The sequence below is a fragment of the Bradysia coprophila genome (genome assembly GCF_014529535.1).
Source record: "Bradysia coprophila strain Holo2 chromosome IV unlocalized genomic scaffold, BU_Bcop_v1 contig_5, whole genome shotgun sequence".
Lineage (NCBI taxonomy): Eukaryota > Metazoa > Arthropoda > Insecta > Diptera > Sciaridae > Bradysia > Bradysia coprophila.
Window position 1 is genome coordinate 5,529,948 of NW_023503374.1, and position 18,686 is coordinate 5,548,633.

Consider the following 18,686-nt stretch of genomic DNA (forward strand, 5'->3'; position numbering starts at 1 on the left):
GACAAATGAAAAATGAAAATCAAAAATTTAAAATTTTTATTGAAAATCCATCGTGTCTGACCAGTTAGAAATTGGACTTCCCAACTTCCCTGGCTTTCGATAAAAATTTTATTGTTACATTCCATTCTTGGTAGTTAGAACTGTGCGCCGGTTTTGCAAACATTAAAAGTGTCGGCATTTCCTTAGCATAGTTCTTCCAAAAAATCGGATATTGTCGACCTTTAAATTACCAGCAAGTGATAGTAGTATATAGTGAATCTCACGGTAGCCCTCATTTTCTGATCTACGTCTGTCTGGCTGAATGACCTGAATGTTTTTCGACCATTTCTACAACAAACTTTGATGAGGATTTCAGCTGATATAGCCGCCGACCAAACGTCGGCTAATGGCGGCTGAGAATGTATCGGCGGCGGATACCGGCTGAGCCTAAAATCGGCTGGCGTGGCCGGCGCGGCCGGCCGGCGCACAGTTCTATTGGTAGTCATACCTTCTTATTGATTCCTCTACTATACGTATAAGTTGATGGAGAGATAAACTGGGATTACATTCTGCTTTGCGCTCAAAAACCGGGCCAATATTTTTGTTCATAACTGGTATACAGCACAGCATAGTTTCCGAACAATAAACTGATGAGCTTACGAGATGAGGAGCTTAGAGATTAAGAGAAAGAATTTTCTGTTCTCCCACGTTTGGCATTGATCACATAATTTCAAGTCGTTCTTCTTATTCTTTATTAGTCAGCGGAATAATCAAAAAATGTAGGTCCATGACATTAGTTCCACTGTGGCCAGTTTTGATATGGTATTTGCCATCACATAACTTTTTGAAGAGATTATACGAATCGTTGTTCTCTAGGTACTTCTCTGCGCTGCCATTTTCCCATTCACGACAATCGTTGGCCACATGTAACGAGCCAATGGCTCCAGCGGCTACAGTTAAACGGTTTACTTGAGATTTTGATGCTAAGCTTAAAATATCAACTTTATTACCGTCAGTAGGACCATCTATACCGTCCGTTCCACCTGATAAAAAGACTATGTCACGAAGCATTGGATTTTTCTCTATTTCAGTAGCCATTCTCAAAGCCAATTCCTGATTTCTTCCACCGATTCCAACACCTCTTACAGTCACAGTCGGTTCACCGCCTGATATTATGCATATTGCATTTTTGTTCGTTCTGTCCAGGACCGCATTTGTGAGTTCGATGCTGAAGCCTTCCACATACTTTAACGTTTCCTCTAAAGAGTCAAGTAAATGCTGGAAACGTTCCCGATCTATTTGACCGGAATTCAACTTATATACCGCTTCAGCAATCTTACAATAGAGTACACTAAGCACTGAAACATCTCCTTCGAGGCGCTTCGACATACAAATGCCGCGAATCTTAAGGTTATTCAATTCTTGTATGCCGACGTTAATCGCCACGCTGTTATTTCCTATAACTTGCACCAAAGATTTTCCTAGGAGGGCGTTCGAATCGGAATGCGTTGATGTCGACAAACATTTTAGCACAGACTTAGGTACCGACTCTATCAAATTATATTTTTGTAGAATTTGTTCAGCCTTTTCCTTTTCAATGTCTTGGATCAATGTAGGACCGCTCGCAATTAAATTTATCGGATCGCCACAAATATCGGAAATGATTAGCGAAACCACTTTATGAGCTCTACGTGCAGCTAACGCTAATTTTCCGCCTTTGATAGATGACATCCTTATTCTGACAATGTTCAGTTCGTTGATAGTGGCACCTGAACGTGCCAACTTTTGTATTACTTGGACTTTTTCATCTAACTTTATTTGATCTGCAGGAATGGGAAGTAGTGCACTTCCACCACCAGATATTAAAACGAAAAGAACGTCGTCGTCGGTCAACCGTTCAACATATTCATAAATGCTTCTAGCCGTTGATAACGCGTTTTCATCTGGCATATTGTCTCTAGCACCCTCGAAGACCTTGATTACACTTTCCTTGCGAAGTTGCATGTCTGCATCCGCTGCAAATCTTTTTGCAGTTCCAAGTGGTACACTCAATATTCCCGAAACTAAAGTGTTGCCGAATATACGCTCAATTTGAACTGCCATTCCTAAAACCGCTTTACCTGTGGTGATAAGACGAATTCTTTAGTGTGAGTTTAACCTGTGAGTAGGGGAACAGAGTTCAATTTACCGAACCCAACTAGATGGCACTTTCGATTTGTGATATCTACAACGAACGATATTCAGAATTAGAACCGTTTTATCATGGACACAAACAGCAATAGTATACGAACCAATGTACTCATCTCCAACGCGAACAGTATTCGGTAAAATCAATTCGATTTTCTGTGAATTTAGCAATGACTTGGGCTTGACTGACTCTACACATTTTCCGAAAACCGTTCTTAGGATCTGACTGTAATTAATCGATTCACACATTTTGCTTACTGTAGTTAAATTAACCATAATCTATCCACATAAATAAAGAGATTGATAACAAGTTAGTGTCGTCACGTCTTAAGTGTCAACATTCATTGGAGCGGTACTAGAAGAAATTGTTAATTTTTATAAATACTCTCCGTATTTAATCATTTTTATTCGTATTCTGGACATGATTTTGCATAAGACTAATTTTCTTGCATTTTCACACTTATTTTACGAATTTCCAGTACTCACCTTGTTACCCCTGCAGAATCGGCAAGCGTATGTTCAATAAATGTGTTACTTCTGTTGTTAAAAATATTTTAGGTGAAAATCTGTTACTTCATTTGTTACTACTTTGAACAAGCGTCACGCTTTATAAGACAATTCCAACCACAGATAATTGCTTAGTTTTGCCGATTATTACGGGTGCGTGGTAAAACGATTTTTGTGTTCATTTGTTTTCGATTTATAATTAGAGAAGAATTTACATAGTTTTCAGTTAAGTTACAGGGAGAGAAAATTGAAATTCGACATGTTTTCTGTTTTGGGAGTTTTCGCGGTTTGTAAATTTGTAATGATTCCACAAAAAAATCGTTTATTAAATTGAAAATCTAAATTTTCATTTGTTCAACGAGATTCTCAACAAAACACAACAACGCTTAAATTAGAAAACATGTCGAATTTCATTTTCCTCTCCCTGTAAATAAATCCAACGTTTATAACAATCTGTTATACGCAAACAGCCCAAAAATCCCAATGAACATGAAGAAATAGCAATATGTGAGAATCAGCTCGGGTGAAGGTTGTGTGCGACAGTAGTCAGTTTGCGTGCCAACTGCTCTTGAGATGGGCACCATTGCCAGCGACTTTGCACCTTAAATTAAAATTTTTGATATAAATTACGTTGTACCGAATGATTTTGTTTCTAAGCAAAATGGTCATTTACATATTTTCGAACAAGTTTTAGCAGAAAAAGTAATGGCAAAGGTTATTCGGCACTTGAACGTCCAACATTGTTCATCGAGTTTTTTTTAAGCATTTGATATGTATAGAGGCCGTTGAGGCCAAGTGTGACAATATTCATCATTTGACCTAAAAACATTTATCGCCATTTTTCTCAAAAATGCCAACAGAAGTTTCTCATTTCGTCACTGAGTTGTGAGCTGTGAAAAGTGAACTTTTTCATACATGATTTGGGTGATGTGTGAAGGGTCTTTTTTCACTGTTACTTTTTGGCACCAGTTGATTGATCTGCATTGATGTCCGTTACTTTTCGCAGCTCGTTGTATGCAACATGTTGTTTTTGTCACACTATGTGACTTCACAACTATTAACAAAAACAAACTCCACTTCGTAACTTGTTGCTTAAATGACTATAACATTGAATTAGCACGTAAAGCGCGGAACGCCCCTTCGGGTCGGGCTATCCCGTCACCACTCGTTAAAATACAAATTTGGAACCTCGGGCGTAATGTACTATAACTTACTAACAGTTATCAAAAAAGAAAACACTCTAATCCCGTAATTTAAAATTACTTACGTATATCATCCTCCAGTCTTGATCGAAGCTCTTCCTTTCTTCCAACAACACTTAATCCCCGTTTTCGTAGCTCCTCTGAAAGCTGGCTGAAGTATTAATAACGAATGGCATCATCATTTGGGAACAATAAAAAATTCATATCAACGAGATTTTCTATTGTGTAAGATGAAATGAGACAACAATATCGATTGAAGCTCGATACCTATCATTATGATGTGTATGATATGCGGAGCGGAATATCATAGATCAGACAAAAGACTCTTACAAGAGGAAGGAGTGACGCAAATCATTCAGTTTCTACTTAGAATAGAATATGATACAAGAAAGTATGACACTTAACTCTCCGACACGCAGAAATTTTAATTTACAATTTAGTTTATATAAGGATAAACGTCACTTAACGTCACTCTCTTTTGTATGGAGCAGATGTTTGATTTTAGTTCCACCCTAATTTCCAAGGTTATGCTCAACCCTAAATTAAAAAAAAATCTGTGAGTCATCCAATGTTCCAAAAAGTTGTTCCACTTTTAAGTCCAAAACAAATTTTTAGAGTAAAAAAATTATTGCGAGATGCAGGGATTTTTTTGTAGTGTGGAGTTGCATCACGGTACCTTACTAACGTAGCGCCATGTATCCATGAAATTTTTTTGTTGAGATAAGAACGTACGGCTGATGATGGTCAATATTGTTGTCTAAAACCAAAAAGTGTGTAACCATTTCTTCGAAGGCTAATCAAAATACAGTGCTGTTACTCCTCCTAAAACTCCATACAATCAAAAATTTTAAAAGTCATCCTAAGACTCCTGAAATGGAGCTACAGAGTAAAAAAATAATCGCTCAACAAATAAATAAAATTTCACCTGCGGTGCAGGGGAGTTGCTTCATTCTTTACATATTGGAATGTTTAAACAAATGAAGTAGAAGATTTTTTCATCAATTTCGTGAAATGATTCAATCTTATTTACCGGCGACATTTCCGAAATCTATTTCATTCTCCAGAGTTTGACTCCTCTTCTGACTCAGGAGTTCTAAGTAATATGACGGAAATGATACGATAATTTTACCCACAATTTTTTTTTAATGGTAACATTTTGCATAAAGTGAAAGTCTACAGAATTAATACATCGTTATTCATTTACTTCTTGCACAATGACTGCTGTGTACAACATACCATTTTCAAATATAAAAGATTATTAAAAATTCGTTAAAAAACACAATTTCGCTGCTTAATTCCGCGCACGAATAACTAATGCAAGGTAAGCGAATATCCTAAATCCAATAATTAGCAAAATCAGCCCCAAAAAGTCGAATTGAAAATCGTTCTGAAAGAAGAATAGATTCATGTTACTTTTCGATGTAGTCATACCGTGCAGCTGCGATCTTACTGCATCAAAATTTAAAGTTTCCAAAATGACACGACCTGATCTCGGGCAGGTAGTGTTTGCTCTCAAGCATGCAATTTCACCATCGGCCACATCTTTCCACTGATTTATTAAGAGGCCTTCATTACCATACCGAAACCACGATATGTAGGACAACCATTTAAAGTATTCGGGGACTGAGCCTGAATTTAAGAAAAATCCTCCGAACAGTAAAAACGGAATTATTATGGGTGGCCCCACTGATAGAGCCATTGATGTTGACGAGCTAGCGCACGAGATTAGGTATCCTGCAATAGCAATTGTTAGTTAATTTGAACTTTAATTCAATTGACCAAATCAATAAGTGTTACCTGCAGACGTGGAAACATTCGCCACTAAAGTAACCAATGCCAACGCTAATAAATACGATGTCCAGGTGGGACGTAGACCGATCATGGGATACGCTATTGATGTGAATATGAAGGGTACAAGTAGGAATAAGGGCAATTCCGCCAATGTTTTTCCAAGGAAATATGTGTCTGTACTGTACAGACGGCTTCTCGACTCGCGTAGAAATATGGGCAATTCGGCGCAAAAAACCTAAATCATTTGGAATAGCACAAAATAGATGAGGAGGGAAAGGGATTCATATTTTTGGTCACGAATGTATCGACAATGGAAGGTTGTTTTACATAGATTCATAATGTAAGGTATCGTATGTGACCGGTCATTTACATTTCCAGAAGCGGTTAAGAACGCCTTAAATTGTCGATACAATTCAATCCCAAAATATTTGACTTAGTTCAAGTTGTAATGCCAAATGAGAACTGAATGAACAGAATTAATCCGAAGTCTCTTACATTAATAACCGCAAAGAGGTTTTGGAACGTCATATTTGTTAGGAACAGAAATAACGCTCCATTAATGTTCATAACACCATCCTAGAAAGACTTTAAGATCAAATTTCATTTCGTTTCTGTAACAAATGCGTTAAATACTTGATTTAACTCCTGTCCAAAAAATATCAACCCAATCAGCGAGGAGACCATCTACAAAATATTAACGATTTTAACAGATAAACTCCCTCCTTTCACATATTATCTACGTACCACAGTCTGCAGCAACCTAAATGAAATAATTTATTTTCGATAAAATTGTCTTGTTTTAATAAATCAGTTAACGTGCTACCTTACTCGCACCAGGAACGGTTCTTTCAATACGTTAAGCCACGAACGCCACAATATTGCACAAAACTGTGTCCACCAAGTGGCTCGATATTCATAAATTTGGTTTTTAAAATGGCCTACAACGTTATGGTCGCCCTTATTACAAGTGCTTATTGCCTTATGTAATTCCTTAGCATAATCACTGCTAGCAAAGGTGTCGCAAATTTTACGAATATTTTCTCTGCTGTCTTGTTCATTTCCAGGCACAACTGCCAGTTGTTGGACATAGAAATCAGCCGGATTATAGTTGCTCGGACATGGTGTACTCAATTGACTAAAGAAGTTTGATGCTTCGCCTGGCGTACCCAAAAAAGCAACACGTCCTTCTGCCATTAACAGAAGTTTGTCGAACAGTGCAAACAGTTCAGAAGACGGCTGATGAATCGTCAGTATAATGGTTTTTCCTTTCGTTGCCAAACGCTTGAGAACTTGTAAGACGCTGTGCGCCATAAACGAATCCAGTCCCGATGTTGGTTCGTCACAAAACAACAGAGATGGATCGGTGAGTGATTCGCTGGCGAATGCTAATCTTTTCTTTTCACCTCCCGACAATCCTTTCGATTGACCCGGGTTACCGATTTTCGTATTTTTACACTTGACCAGCGATAATTCTGCGAGAACCTCATCCACTTTCTTCACTTTTTGATGGTAGGGTATAGTCTTTGGCATTCTCAGCATTGCCTGAAATGAGCAAAAGTTATATTCGCTGTAGTCGGACGTAGCTCAGACTATTGGTGAAATAATACCTGAAATATTAAATGTTCTCGTGCAGTCAACGAACTAATGAAAAGGTCCTGCTGTTCCACATACGCGCAATGAGCACTGAGCTCTTCAAATCCGATTTCCATTCCATTAAAAGCACGCTCCGCTGTTTGTGATAATTGAATGCCGACGGGAGTGCGAAATGCCAGCGTATTCAGTAATGTTGTTTTACCGGCACCCGAACTCCCCATTACAGCTAATATTTCTCCAGAATTAGCAATACCGGAAATGTTTTTGATCAGATGCTTCCGGGGAGTTGGAGCTTTGTCACGCAGGCCAACGCAGACTTTCATTTTGTTTAAAGCATTTCGAAATACGGACGTTTGGGTTGGCATTTCACCGAAAACATCGATGTTCTTCCAAGTGTATGTGATTCGTTGTTTAAGCTCCGTACAGCTTCCATATTGTCTTTTAGGATGATTAGGCTGAAAACAAAAACAAATTTTTTGTAGCAGTGAAATTAACCTGCTTTAACCGACTCCAGATGCACGTAATCATTGTAAAAAATGCGCCAAATAACTCAAACCACTTATTTATGAAGAATGGATAACAATTCCACTCATCCTAAATGAACGGGCACTTGAAGATGGATAATAAATTGAAAATTTCGTCGTAGAGTGACCTTGCCGCAAACGAAATGTCGTAACAGATATTCACGGCGTTTAATGGAGCATGGAATCTTCTACCATATTCTTCGCCATATTCAAAGAGTTTCAAACTTTTTTCGTCGTAGACATATCACCATTCAAAAATGTCGCAATTTCGACTTTAGCTGGCTGTTGCTCCATTGCCAGGTTGTTGAGAGAAGCAATTTTGACACGAATTAACTTACATTTAGTGCCTCTATCCGTTGCTAAAACAATCTGTATTTAAATTGACTCGTGGGTCCCGCACGGTTACGTGTGCCGGCTCTCCGAAACGGCTGGACAGATCCGGAAACTGAATACAGTTTCGTGTAGTCCCTTAACCAGAACTGAGAACATGAGAAGAAATCAGAGGTCCCACCGTGGGTCAGCTGCAGAAAGTGTACCCTATTTTAAATGAAAATGTTTTTACAGTGCTTTACGTTTGTATGATACACTGGAGTTTTAGTACATATTTATAGTACCACTCATGCTTGAAGTGCGTTGGTTGATTTCAAATCTTGTACTTCATTTTCTTAACATGCATTGTACTATTTATAACAGTCTATATTACCCAGAGCTTGTCATTATTTTTGTCGTCGTTATCGATAACAGATGAATAGTCGTATGTGACAGGTTAATTACGCTCATAAAGGGTTCATAGGTTGTTGAAATCAAATCAAAGAGAATTCACGAAATTTGATACTTTCACAAAATTTACATAAAAGTTGAACGATTTTGAGTCTACAGACTCATATGTTACCTACAAATAATGTGATTTGTTCTGTAGATTTAAGAATATTTGCTTAGATGATAATCTTATTTGCTGTTCATGAGTTTAGAAATTTTATGCTGACATTTTATTTCATGATAACTAACTATGGTTGCTGTAAATGAGGCTAAATCAAGATCATAATTCCATTTTTGGAAGTTTTCGAATTGTAATTTTAATGCTAAGTTAGAAAAAGTCGTGGTTATTTAAGTATGGTTCGTATAATATTGATTAGGTTAATTGATTCTATCTGAAGATATGGTTTTATCAACGCAATTCAATCAATAAATGAGGGAATGAAGTCGGACTGAATTAATTTGATTGACCTTCAACTCCATACAAATATTTTTTTCTTGATCATGTTCAGGTGGTGAAAAATTAAAATTTTAAAAATTTCGAGTAGCCGATTTTTCACTATTCCTAAGATCACTAAGACTGGGTTTTCCATTTTTTTTTTACCTTGAATCCACATTTTATCCTTCCACAAAGAATGGTTCAATGGTTCTCGACCTATCTTCGAGACAGATCTCAATTTGTCGTCGTTGGCGGGTGTAAGTCCGAAAGGATTGTGCCGACGTCTGGTGTTCCGCAAGGGTCTATACTGGGACCGCTGCTTTTTATCATCTTTATAAACGACCTGATGGCATCGCTCACGTCTTGCTCTGGCTTCGCGGATGACTTAAAACTATATAGGGCTATTAACGGTGTATACGACTGTCAGCTACTCCAAGATTATGTCACGAAGGTAGTTGATTGGTGTGAAAGTAACAATATGTTCCTCAACGTTGATAAGTGTGCAGTGATGTCGACGACCCATAGCCGGAACAAAGTGCTGTACCAGTACAACGTTGAGAACCAAGTGTTGAAGAGGGTAGAATTTAAAAAAGATCTTGGAGTTATCATTGATGATAAGCTGTCGTTTATGAACCACATTGAGGATATCACGCGCAAATCATACAGATTGATTGGATTTATTTTCCGTTTTGGAAAGTACTTCTCAAAGGAATCTACAATGCGTCTACTTTTTGCATCACTAGCCAGGAGCCGACTTGAATACTGCTCGACGGTCTGGAACCCCTTCTATGCCAATGCGTGTGACCAAATCGAGAGAGTTCAAAAAAATTTACAAGGTTGCTGTATTACACATTTCGCATTGCTCATCCCCGCCCCGAATATGATCAAAGACTTAAACATTTGAAGATGCATTCACTCGTAGACCCGACGATTAGAAAATGATGAAATTATGCTGTACAAAATTGTCCACAATCACGTTGATACGCCGCTCTGCCGCATGCTTTCATTCCACCGTCCAAAGAGGTCGACGAGACAAGGATCGACATTTTCCCTACCGAAAATGACGGCAAACTACCAAAGGAATGCTGAACAGAATTCAACTAAACCATGATGTCTATTTCCGTGAACTGGAGGTTACTGGATCGACCCTGCACTCCTACAAAAAGCTGGTCCGAGACTACTTTGAATTTTGAATGGTGAAACGTCTTCTTTTGTAACTAATCTTTCTTTTTTGTAATGCGATTTTTGGCTTGTTGTATCGGATTATTCTATTCTCTGTTGACTGATTTGTATGATTTTAGTTTTAACTTATGTTCGACTGACTTGTTATTGGGCTTCGGCCTGTTAGTTGGTCGTAAAACGTTGAAAAATAAAATAAATAAATAAATAAAATAAAAATAAAGTTTCACCAACTTCCAACCCTCTTATATGAAAAAGTCGTACTTTTGGGTCAAATTATTAGGAAACTTTTCTTGTGATATTTTCATAACGATCGCATTAATAAATAGAAACATTTTATATTTAAATTGCTGTAACAAAGCCAAAAGACATGACATATTTTCCAGTAACGAGAAAAAGCCAATCAATAATGACGAGTTGTTACCTTGCAAATTACCTATCTAATCCTCGAAACCAAGTATCAATAACCAGAACATAAAAGATTAGACATCACACCTATAGTGAAGTATTGGTCAATTTTGTACAAAACCATTGAACGTTATGAAGATATAGTTTGCTAGAAAACGAGTTTTGCGAAGCCTTAGAATATTCAATCGTACGCATAGTCAACCACATCGCAATCACATTCAATATATTGTTCATTAAAAGAAATATGTTTCGAATATGCCATTCAAATAATGAAATTTGAGAAATTTACACATAACTTACACTCTGATCGTCCTCTCCAATTAGATATTCCATATGATCCTCAGACATTGTGATCTGTCGTTTAGTTTAGTAGAATGTAGCACTTTTCGCGACAGATATCAGACGAAAATATCACACATTTCGCTTAAAAGTAATCTTCAATGAAAATTGGTCGAATTTCTTTTTAATTTTCACAAAAAAATTCAGTTTACGATGTTCACCGTTCACATTATACAATCTGTGTGTAATGTTTATTGAGACGTTTTCCGCAGCGTTTGTTTGTGATTATAATAAATTAATCTCGGATTAATCTAATTCAAACATTTCAGAAGTCTGAAAAGTGATTTCAATTCACCTTTCTACTATTTGCACTAGACCAAAAATAAAGATAAAGACACATCCGCTAAGAAGCAACCAACTGTTATACCGAGACAACGTTCAAATTCCAACTGATGTTGTACATCGTATGTAAATTAATGATTCCATGTACATTTCCCGATGTTATGCATGTGCGTTACTTTATACTTATCGACTATATTGTGAGCCTCTTGCATGGTCTCTTGTTAAAAGTGTATGTACTGTGCACACCTCGTACTTTAGGAAACCATATCAGTGCGACACCACTACTTAATACGGTGCTTTTATACGCATGCTAATTTTATAAATTTTTTAAAGATGTGGGTGAACTTAATGAGCAGGAGAAATGCGACAGTTAGAGGAGAAATAATTTCTCAGAAATTATTCTTTAAATTTTAAACAGATCGTTTCACAGCCTATTGCCGCATGAGATTTAAATCAGAAAATTGCAAATGAACCATACCGGTGATAAAATAGAATTTATTTCCTTTGTCCGTTATAATCGCTCTCTTTCAAATAGAAGCAGGCAGACAATGTAGAGGATATGAAATAATAGTTTTTCGATCTACTATCATTCGGTTTTTGTACAGGTATCCGAGGTTCTCTAATATATATAGTAACCGTGTACGCATGTAAGAGCTATCAGTTCACAGAAAAATCATCCACGATAGTTGAAAACTGTGTACTTAGCGCCACCCACAACCATATATAAAAGTTCTTCTGGTCTTGACATACGCATAAGAAGTGTTAGTGAGCGATGAGTTGTTAAAAATTGGAAGTACTATTGATTCTGAAACGTAAAGTGTTCGATACGTGTGTCCCTCCCGTGCTCACATATGGAGCGGAAACGTTAACGTTAACAAAAGCTTCCGAAAATAAATAAAGAGTTGCACAAAGAGCCAAGGAACAGAGTATGCTTGGAATTATGCTCAGAGATAGAATGACAAATCAAATGGAACAAAAGTCGTTGATGTCATGGAAAGAATAGCATCTTTAAAGTGGAGCTGGGCTGGACATATTGCAAGAAGGACGGACTAACGTTGGACCAAAAAGCACATGAACTGGGGACCACCTAAAACACGACCTAGAGGCAGACCATTGGAGAGATGGAATAATGGTATAAAGAGAATTGCAGGCACAAATTGACAACAAGTGGCAGCAACAGATCGTTTGGAATGGAAGAAAATTGGGGAGGCCTACGTCCAACAGTGGATAGAAACAGGCTGAAAACGAAGGAGAAGAAGATTGATTCTGGAAGTAGCAACTACTTCTTTAATTCACGCAGCAAGTGTGCCTATAATTTGAATTTTAAGTGAACGATTCGATGAAAAAGTGAACCGAAAAATACATTTCAATGCTTCATTGTATGAAAATGCAATGAAAGTAGATAAGTAGGTATGGCCAGTCCATACAAGTCGGAGCACATACGGATTTGCATGGCGCCACCGGCCACCTCAAACGAACTCATTTCTAGTGGAAATTTGCACTAGAAATGAGTTCGTTTGAGGTGGCGCCATGCAAATCCGTATGTGCTCCGGCTAGAACAAATTTGAACGTTTGGCCATACCTATCTATTTACTTTCATCTACACCTGAGCACAACTGTTCTTTTTTCGAAAGAAGAAGGCTTAGCCAAATTACTCATCTCTAGTCCCGGCCATAATTATCATCTCTCTGCTAAAAAGAAAAGTCCATTGTTTGGTATCGACGTGTTATATGGACATGCTGATCCGTGAGATGAAATGATGTAAAAGGTAAAGAAGCAAACCGTGACAGTGACATGCACGCGTTGTTTTTGTTTTGATACAATTCATTCGTTTAGCCAGTTTTTGATTTGAAACGAGATTTATCAATCAGAATGGATGTTCAATTGTATCTGAGTGTCCTTGGCAAATTGAATAAAACGAGTCTATCAGGCAAGAAATGAGAAAGAATATTTTGCTTGGCACAGAAGTTATTAATTGATTCCTTTCTGTTAAAGATCCGGAAAGTTTTTTTGTTGCTAACAATATCATCATCGAAAATGAAATCATACCTTCGGCGATGCCCATTGATTCTGATAACGTTCACAATGAAATATTATCTTCCGACCTACCCGATGGGACGTCTCAGCTGTGGAAGTATACAGTCAACATGTATCGCATTTTCATTGACATCAAACGATTGTTGGATCGGTTGAAAATTGAGCAGTCATCAGGAACAATTGACTTGGAACATTTAGCAGTGTCAATTCAGATCTGCTGTAAGTTTGGATTGGAACCGTACCTTCATCCTTCGATGGCGAAGAACAAATGCTTTTCCACCACCTATAGAGCAGACGATATTCGCTCCAGCGAAGAATGCTATGACCGATTGAGCTTAGGAATGAAAACATTTTCTCAGCTGTTATTGCTGAAGGAGTTTGGTGAGCACATACAGTTTGAAGAAGTTTTGCTGACATTCCTAGCTGCAGTTTTTTCAACGACTCGAAATGATTCCCACCTCATCCATAGTATTTTGGATCAAATTTACGAAATAACTCCGGAAAAACACTTTCATACTTTGCTGATCTTGAAAAGTAATCCATCGTTGCCGGCTCACTTACAAAAAATGTTGCACAGAGAGTTGATGAAGCGATTGGTGTGTCCAAACGGATTCGAAGTGTTGTGTAAGACACTCATCAAAACCGGTGATGATCACACCAATGACCCGATATGGAAATTGTCGTCGGCTGTTTTTGATATTGTTGGTCGTAAAGGCCACCAGAAGGAATTCTATGTAGCCGTAATCGATGGAATTTTTCAATTTTTCAAGAAGTGCATTCAATCAAAAGAACTGGAAAAGTATGTGGAAGCTTGTGTAGGAAGTCTGAGCCGGATATACGGCTTAAATATAGATGAAGTGTCTAATAAGGTAATTACGTTATTATTTGGAAGATTGGACGAATTGTACTCACCGAAAGAGATTTTCGCCGGATTCATTGCACTGGACAGTCATGAATTCACCGAACTCATCCTAATCAATTACGCATGCTTCTGCAGCTCAGTTCATGTGGCATTGCCATCGGAAATTCTAGTGCCTTACTTACGCATCTTGTGCCAAATATTTAGTCAAATCGAAGTGACGGATCTCCGTGATAAAATTGCAACGCCAATCGTACAGTGCTTACACAATCGTGAACCGACTGAACTCAAGTCAATAATAGACTCACTGCTGTTCACGGATAATGATAATTATTTGCAATCGATGCATCCGCGAATAGTCGTTAAATCGAACAGTCAAACCTCCGAACATAAATGTGTGGTTACTAAAGCTAGTGATTTGAATTTCTTTGATGCAAGTGAATGTCTCATAAATATCCTCAAATCGTCCGGCAACAATATATTGACCTACAACGTCTTCATTCATTTGTTCGGTATTTTGACTGACGACGGCAACACGTCTCAATCAAAGTCTGATTTGATTCAAAGCGAAGACGAACTGACTCACCTGATGTCACAGGTTTTCAAGAAACGAGTGGCTGTTTATTACACTTTATCTGAACTGATAAACCACAAGCCGCTGCACTATCAAATCAATGAAAATTCGTCCGAAATGTTGAGCATCTGCATAACAATACTACGAAATCGCTTGACCGATCCGGACAACGGAACACAAAATGATGACCATTCAACAGTTCTTGTTCTTTCGATAATCAAAGAATTTCTGGAAAAACTTAAATTCACACAACAATTTGACGAATTTCTCAAAATACTGCAACAGTTGAAAGCTCAAAGCGGACATAGCGAAATCGTGAATCAAATCAATTCAATTCTAGTGGCACTGAATCATTCGCCACAAACGACAACGTCGCAGTATTGTGAAAAGAGTCCTTTTGTTATGGCTAAGGAGATGTGTGAAGAATCTGAACCGCACTTGAAAGTGTATGGATTGATGCAGTTCATAAAATTGATGCGCACCGACAAGGACACGGAGACCATTAACAATAAGCATGCTGTACTGGCGATTTCATTGATTTGTTTGAGGAATGATGATAGCTATGTGTTCCTAAATTGTATTAAACTGCTGATTGTGTTATGCGATGTACTGGAGAGTGAAGTCCTTGAAATGCTGATTGCAGAATATCAATCGACGGAAAATGACGTTGACCATCGGCTCAAAATTGGAGAAGTTATTGTGAAAGTCGTTGAAGGATTGGGTAAGTACAGCAAAATCAGGTTTGAGACCTTTTTTTGCTTCGCATACCTTCTGAAAAGTCTGCAGCGAAATGTTAGGCCAACGACTATTTCTTTAACACTTCCGCGACCATTTAATTAACGCTCCACGAAATACAATTTGGAAATTGTACATGCGAAACATATCAATCGAGCTGAACCTCCTCTTATGTACAAATATCCAAAGGTCCACTCAAACAAGCAAACTATTTGTGTACAAATTTCGTTTTTCGAATGTTAATTTTCGGCGTAGAGAACAATTTTCGAGTAGGACGAAGGTTAAGTGTTAATGGGATAATCAATATCAAGAACATCTATAACAAGATCATATTGTTCGCTATATTAAATCATCAGCAAGAGTTTTTCCATAAAAACATTAAATCTGTTACTTCATTTGTTCAACTTGTCCAACGTATCGCCTAGTTTTGACACAACATCTTTTACTTCATTCGTTTCACTTGATAAGTCTATACATTAAACGGTGATTATTGCTCTCTTTTTCTGTTTACTGTTGATAACAGATGAATGTAGAGAAATCACTCTCCTGTCTCTGTTGAGAACTCTTCAATTTCAACTTAATATTTTCTTCAAATTTAAGGTCCGATGTCGTACAACTACAAGAACATTTTAATAAACTGCTTCCTTCGAGAATCAACATCAAATATCAATGAAGTTCGGCTATCCAGTTTATCTAACTTAAGCAGTATTTGTCGCATTCTGTCTTATCAGATACATAATTTCTTCCAAGAGGTTCGTGCGATTAATTAAAAAAAAATCTTGATAACCCGTAATAATTCCAAATAATTTCGTTTCAAGATGATGGTAATCTTAAAATCAGTGATACAAAATGACGACTATCTACCCGCCCGACGTTCAGCTGTAATGGTACTAACTGATGTTATTCACGGAGTGGAGAATTTACTTGATTTCCAAGAGATTCTGTTGCCAGTATATCAGACACTTCGTGATGTAGCAAACAACGAAAGTGATCGGTCTGTTCGCATCCATGCTGAGTCAGGTTTGCAACGATTAAACAGTAAAATAAAGGATTTCCTTATTCCCAAACAAGCAGAACATAAGGAAATACAAATTTTTAATGTAAAAAATAATGAGGACAAGAAATGTCGATTCGTTGATCTTAATTTAAAATAAATGGTTTGGATTGACAAAACTTCTTAATTTTTTCAACATCAAGACCACTCACCCTTGCATCATCATCATAACAAAAATTCTCATTGACAATTCTCCGAACGCAAGACAACAACGCAACGTTGAAAATAAAATAGAGAAAAAGAAATGTTGTTGATGTCTAGACAAAGTTCACACGTAAACTCGACTGTTCAACTTTTTACCCCAAGTCCTTGTCACTTGGTTTTTATTCCAACTAATTTTTTCCACTCGTTTCGCTTCCCTCGTTTAAGGATCGACTACCTCTGACTTTAAGTTTCGGAGCATACGGAACATAACTTCTGGACTTTTGTTATGCATCGGGTAAAAAATGAGCAAAAAAAACCAAATTGACCTGTTTCATCCACGAGTCTATCATTGGTTTGATGTGTGTTGTAAAATTCTAGGTCAGAAGTGGGTCGACCAATTCCGACCCTTACACTCGTTCCACCAACATTCACACCAATAATTTTACAGAGGATTAAAGGAGAAAATAAGTAAATCGAAGTAACAGAATCGTAATCGGCCATTCCTTCCCAAAAAGTGTTCGTGGACGTACATATTGTACTACTTAATTATATCGTACGTAGTGTAAATCAGGGCCTATTTTTGGATTTTTTTTGGATATTTTTTCCAAAATTTCCAAAAAATTGCCAAAAGTTTCCAAAAACTGCAAACGCAAACGTCTAAAAGACGAATTTTTCACCAATTCCGAACGGTTTTGGTAACTCCTCAGCTCAGCTTTGTGTTTTAGCCGTCTCTCAATGATTTTGTTTGTTTATTGATGCTCTTATCTTTCAAATGAATCATGCTCGACTTTGAAAGCTGATAGTGGCAAGAAACAAACAAAATAATTGAGAGTCAGCTAAAACGCAAGGCTGAGTTCAGGAGTTTCCAAAACCGTTTGAAATGGTGGAAAAATTCGGCTTTTAAACATTCGCAACTTTTGGAAATTTTTTGGAAATTTTGGAAAAAATATCCAAAAAAAATTCCAAAAATAGGCCCTGATTTAAATGAATAATGTTATTAAAAAATCTGAGCTCGGATAAATAATAATTTCAATTGATTTATTCATCGAGAAGGACGATCCTTATAAAAATGTTCGTGGATATAGAACACAGCAGTTACTAATCTTGTTATAGAATTGAAAAAGAAGCATTTAAAAGCCATTCTGCTATTACAACTCGTCGGCAACATGACTCCGATATCTCAGGAACTACTGAACAACTGCCGACGAACTATTGCAAGCGTTACAATAAAAGGATTACCTGAACGGTGGGTTTAATGGCGGGTGAACGAATTCAGGAAAAGCTTAGCATAATTTATATTGAAACTCAACTTATGTCAACAGTGACTACAAAAGAAGTAAACTGAAAAAATCAATTGTTTTACCGAAGTTATCAAAGTTAAGTCTGGAAGAACTAGCCAAGCGCTTATCTAGAACCGTCCATTCAGAGTATATGAAGTCGAACTTCTTGACAATTAACATATCCTAATTACAGACAAAATAGGACAGAAGTTATTTGATTGTAATTTTTCATTTCGTACTTCGTTTAAATTCATGTTTGACAGATCGTATACGCTGGAAAGCAATTAGTATTCGGTTTAAATGTGGCAAACAATGTTTGATTAAACGAATTAACTCAATGAAAGTAGATAAGTAGGTATGGCCAGCAATGAAAGTAGATAAGTAGGTATGGCCAGTCCATACAAGTCGGAGCACATACGAATTTCCATGGCGCCACCTCAAACGAACTCATTTCTAGTGGAAATTTGCACTAGAAATGAGTTCGTTTGAGGTGGCGCCATGCAAATCCGTATGTGCTCCGGCTAGAACAAATTTGAACGTTTGGCCATACCTATCCATTTACTTTCATTGAATTAACTAATCAATGCGGTCGTAAACAAACACTAGAAGTCTACAACCAAGCGAGCGAGTCAAAAGAGATGTAACATTTGTCCGAGTCATCATAAGACAGGACAGAGTTAATCTGTAGATGCAGAGATTATGGCCACAGTTGCACATTAATTATTTACTAGTTGAGTGCGCCTACTATATATACAGACGATTCTTTCCATTTTGAACGAAGGTCAATGGAGAAAAAGTTCAGTCTGCAGATACCTAC

General features: G+C 37.4%; 3 protein-coding genes across 3 annotated transcripts; 1 reads left to right on the forward strand and 2 right to left on the reverse strand.

The window, feature by feature from the left end:
• Positions 1 to 713: 713 nt before the first annotated feature.
• LOC119071868 (glycerate kinase) lies at positions 714 to 2,507 on the reverse strand. The gene is made up of 4 exons (XM_037176929.1): positions 2,271 to 2,507; positions 2,168 to 2,203; positions 990 to 2,099; positions 714 to 929 (listed from the first exon to the last, which is right to left on the reverse strand). The coding sequence occupies exons 1-4, from the start codon at positions 2,440 to 2,442 to the stop codon at positions 724 to 726; spliced, it is 1,524 nt and encodes a 507-aa protein (XP_037032824.1). The 5' UTR covers positions 2,443 to 2,507; the 3' UTR covers positions 714 to 723.
• Positions 2,508 to 5,008: 2,501 nt separating this feature from the next.
• Positions 5,009 to 11,369, reverse strand: LOC119071867 (protein white). The gene is made up of 9 exons (XM_037176928.1): positions 10,866 to 11,369; positions 7,274 to 7,714; positions 6,490 to 7,208; positions 6,411 to 6,426; positions 6,300 to 6,350; positions 6,162 to 6,242; positions 5,673 to 5,901; positions 5,326 to 5,609; positions 5,009 to 5,262 (listed from the first exon to the last, which is right to left on the reverse strand). Exons 1-9 carry the CDS (start codon positions 10,911 to 10,913, stop codon positions 5,167 to 5,169), a joined length of 1,965 nt encoding a protein of 654 aa, XP_037032823.1. The 5' UTR covers positions 10,914 to 11,369; the 3' UTR covers positions 5,009 to 5,166.
• Positions 11,370 to 13,185: 1,816 nt separating this feature from the next.
• LOC119071885 (transport and Golgi organization protein 6) lies at positions 13,186 to 16,562 on the forward strand. The gene is made up of 3 exons (XM_037176985.1): positions 13,186 to 15,377; positions 15,992 to 16,143; positions 16,210 to 16,562. Exons 1-3 carry the CDS (start codon positions 13,244 to 13,246, stop codon positions 16,543 to 16,545), a joined length of 2,622 nt encoding a protein of 873 aa, XP_037032880.1. The 5' UTR covers positions 13,186 to 13,243; the 3' UTR covers positions 16,546 to 16,562.
• The last annotated feature ends 2,124 nt before the right edge of the window (positions 16,563 to 18,686 follow it).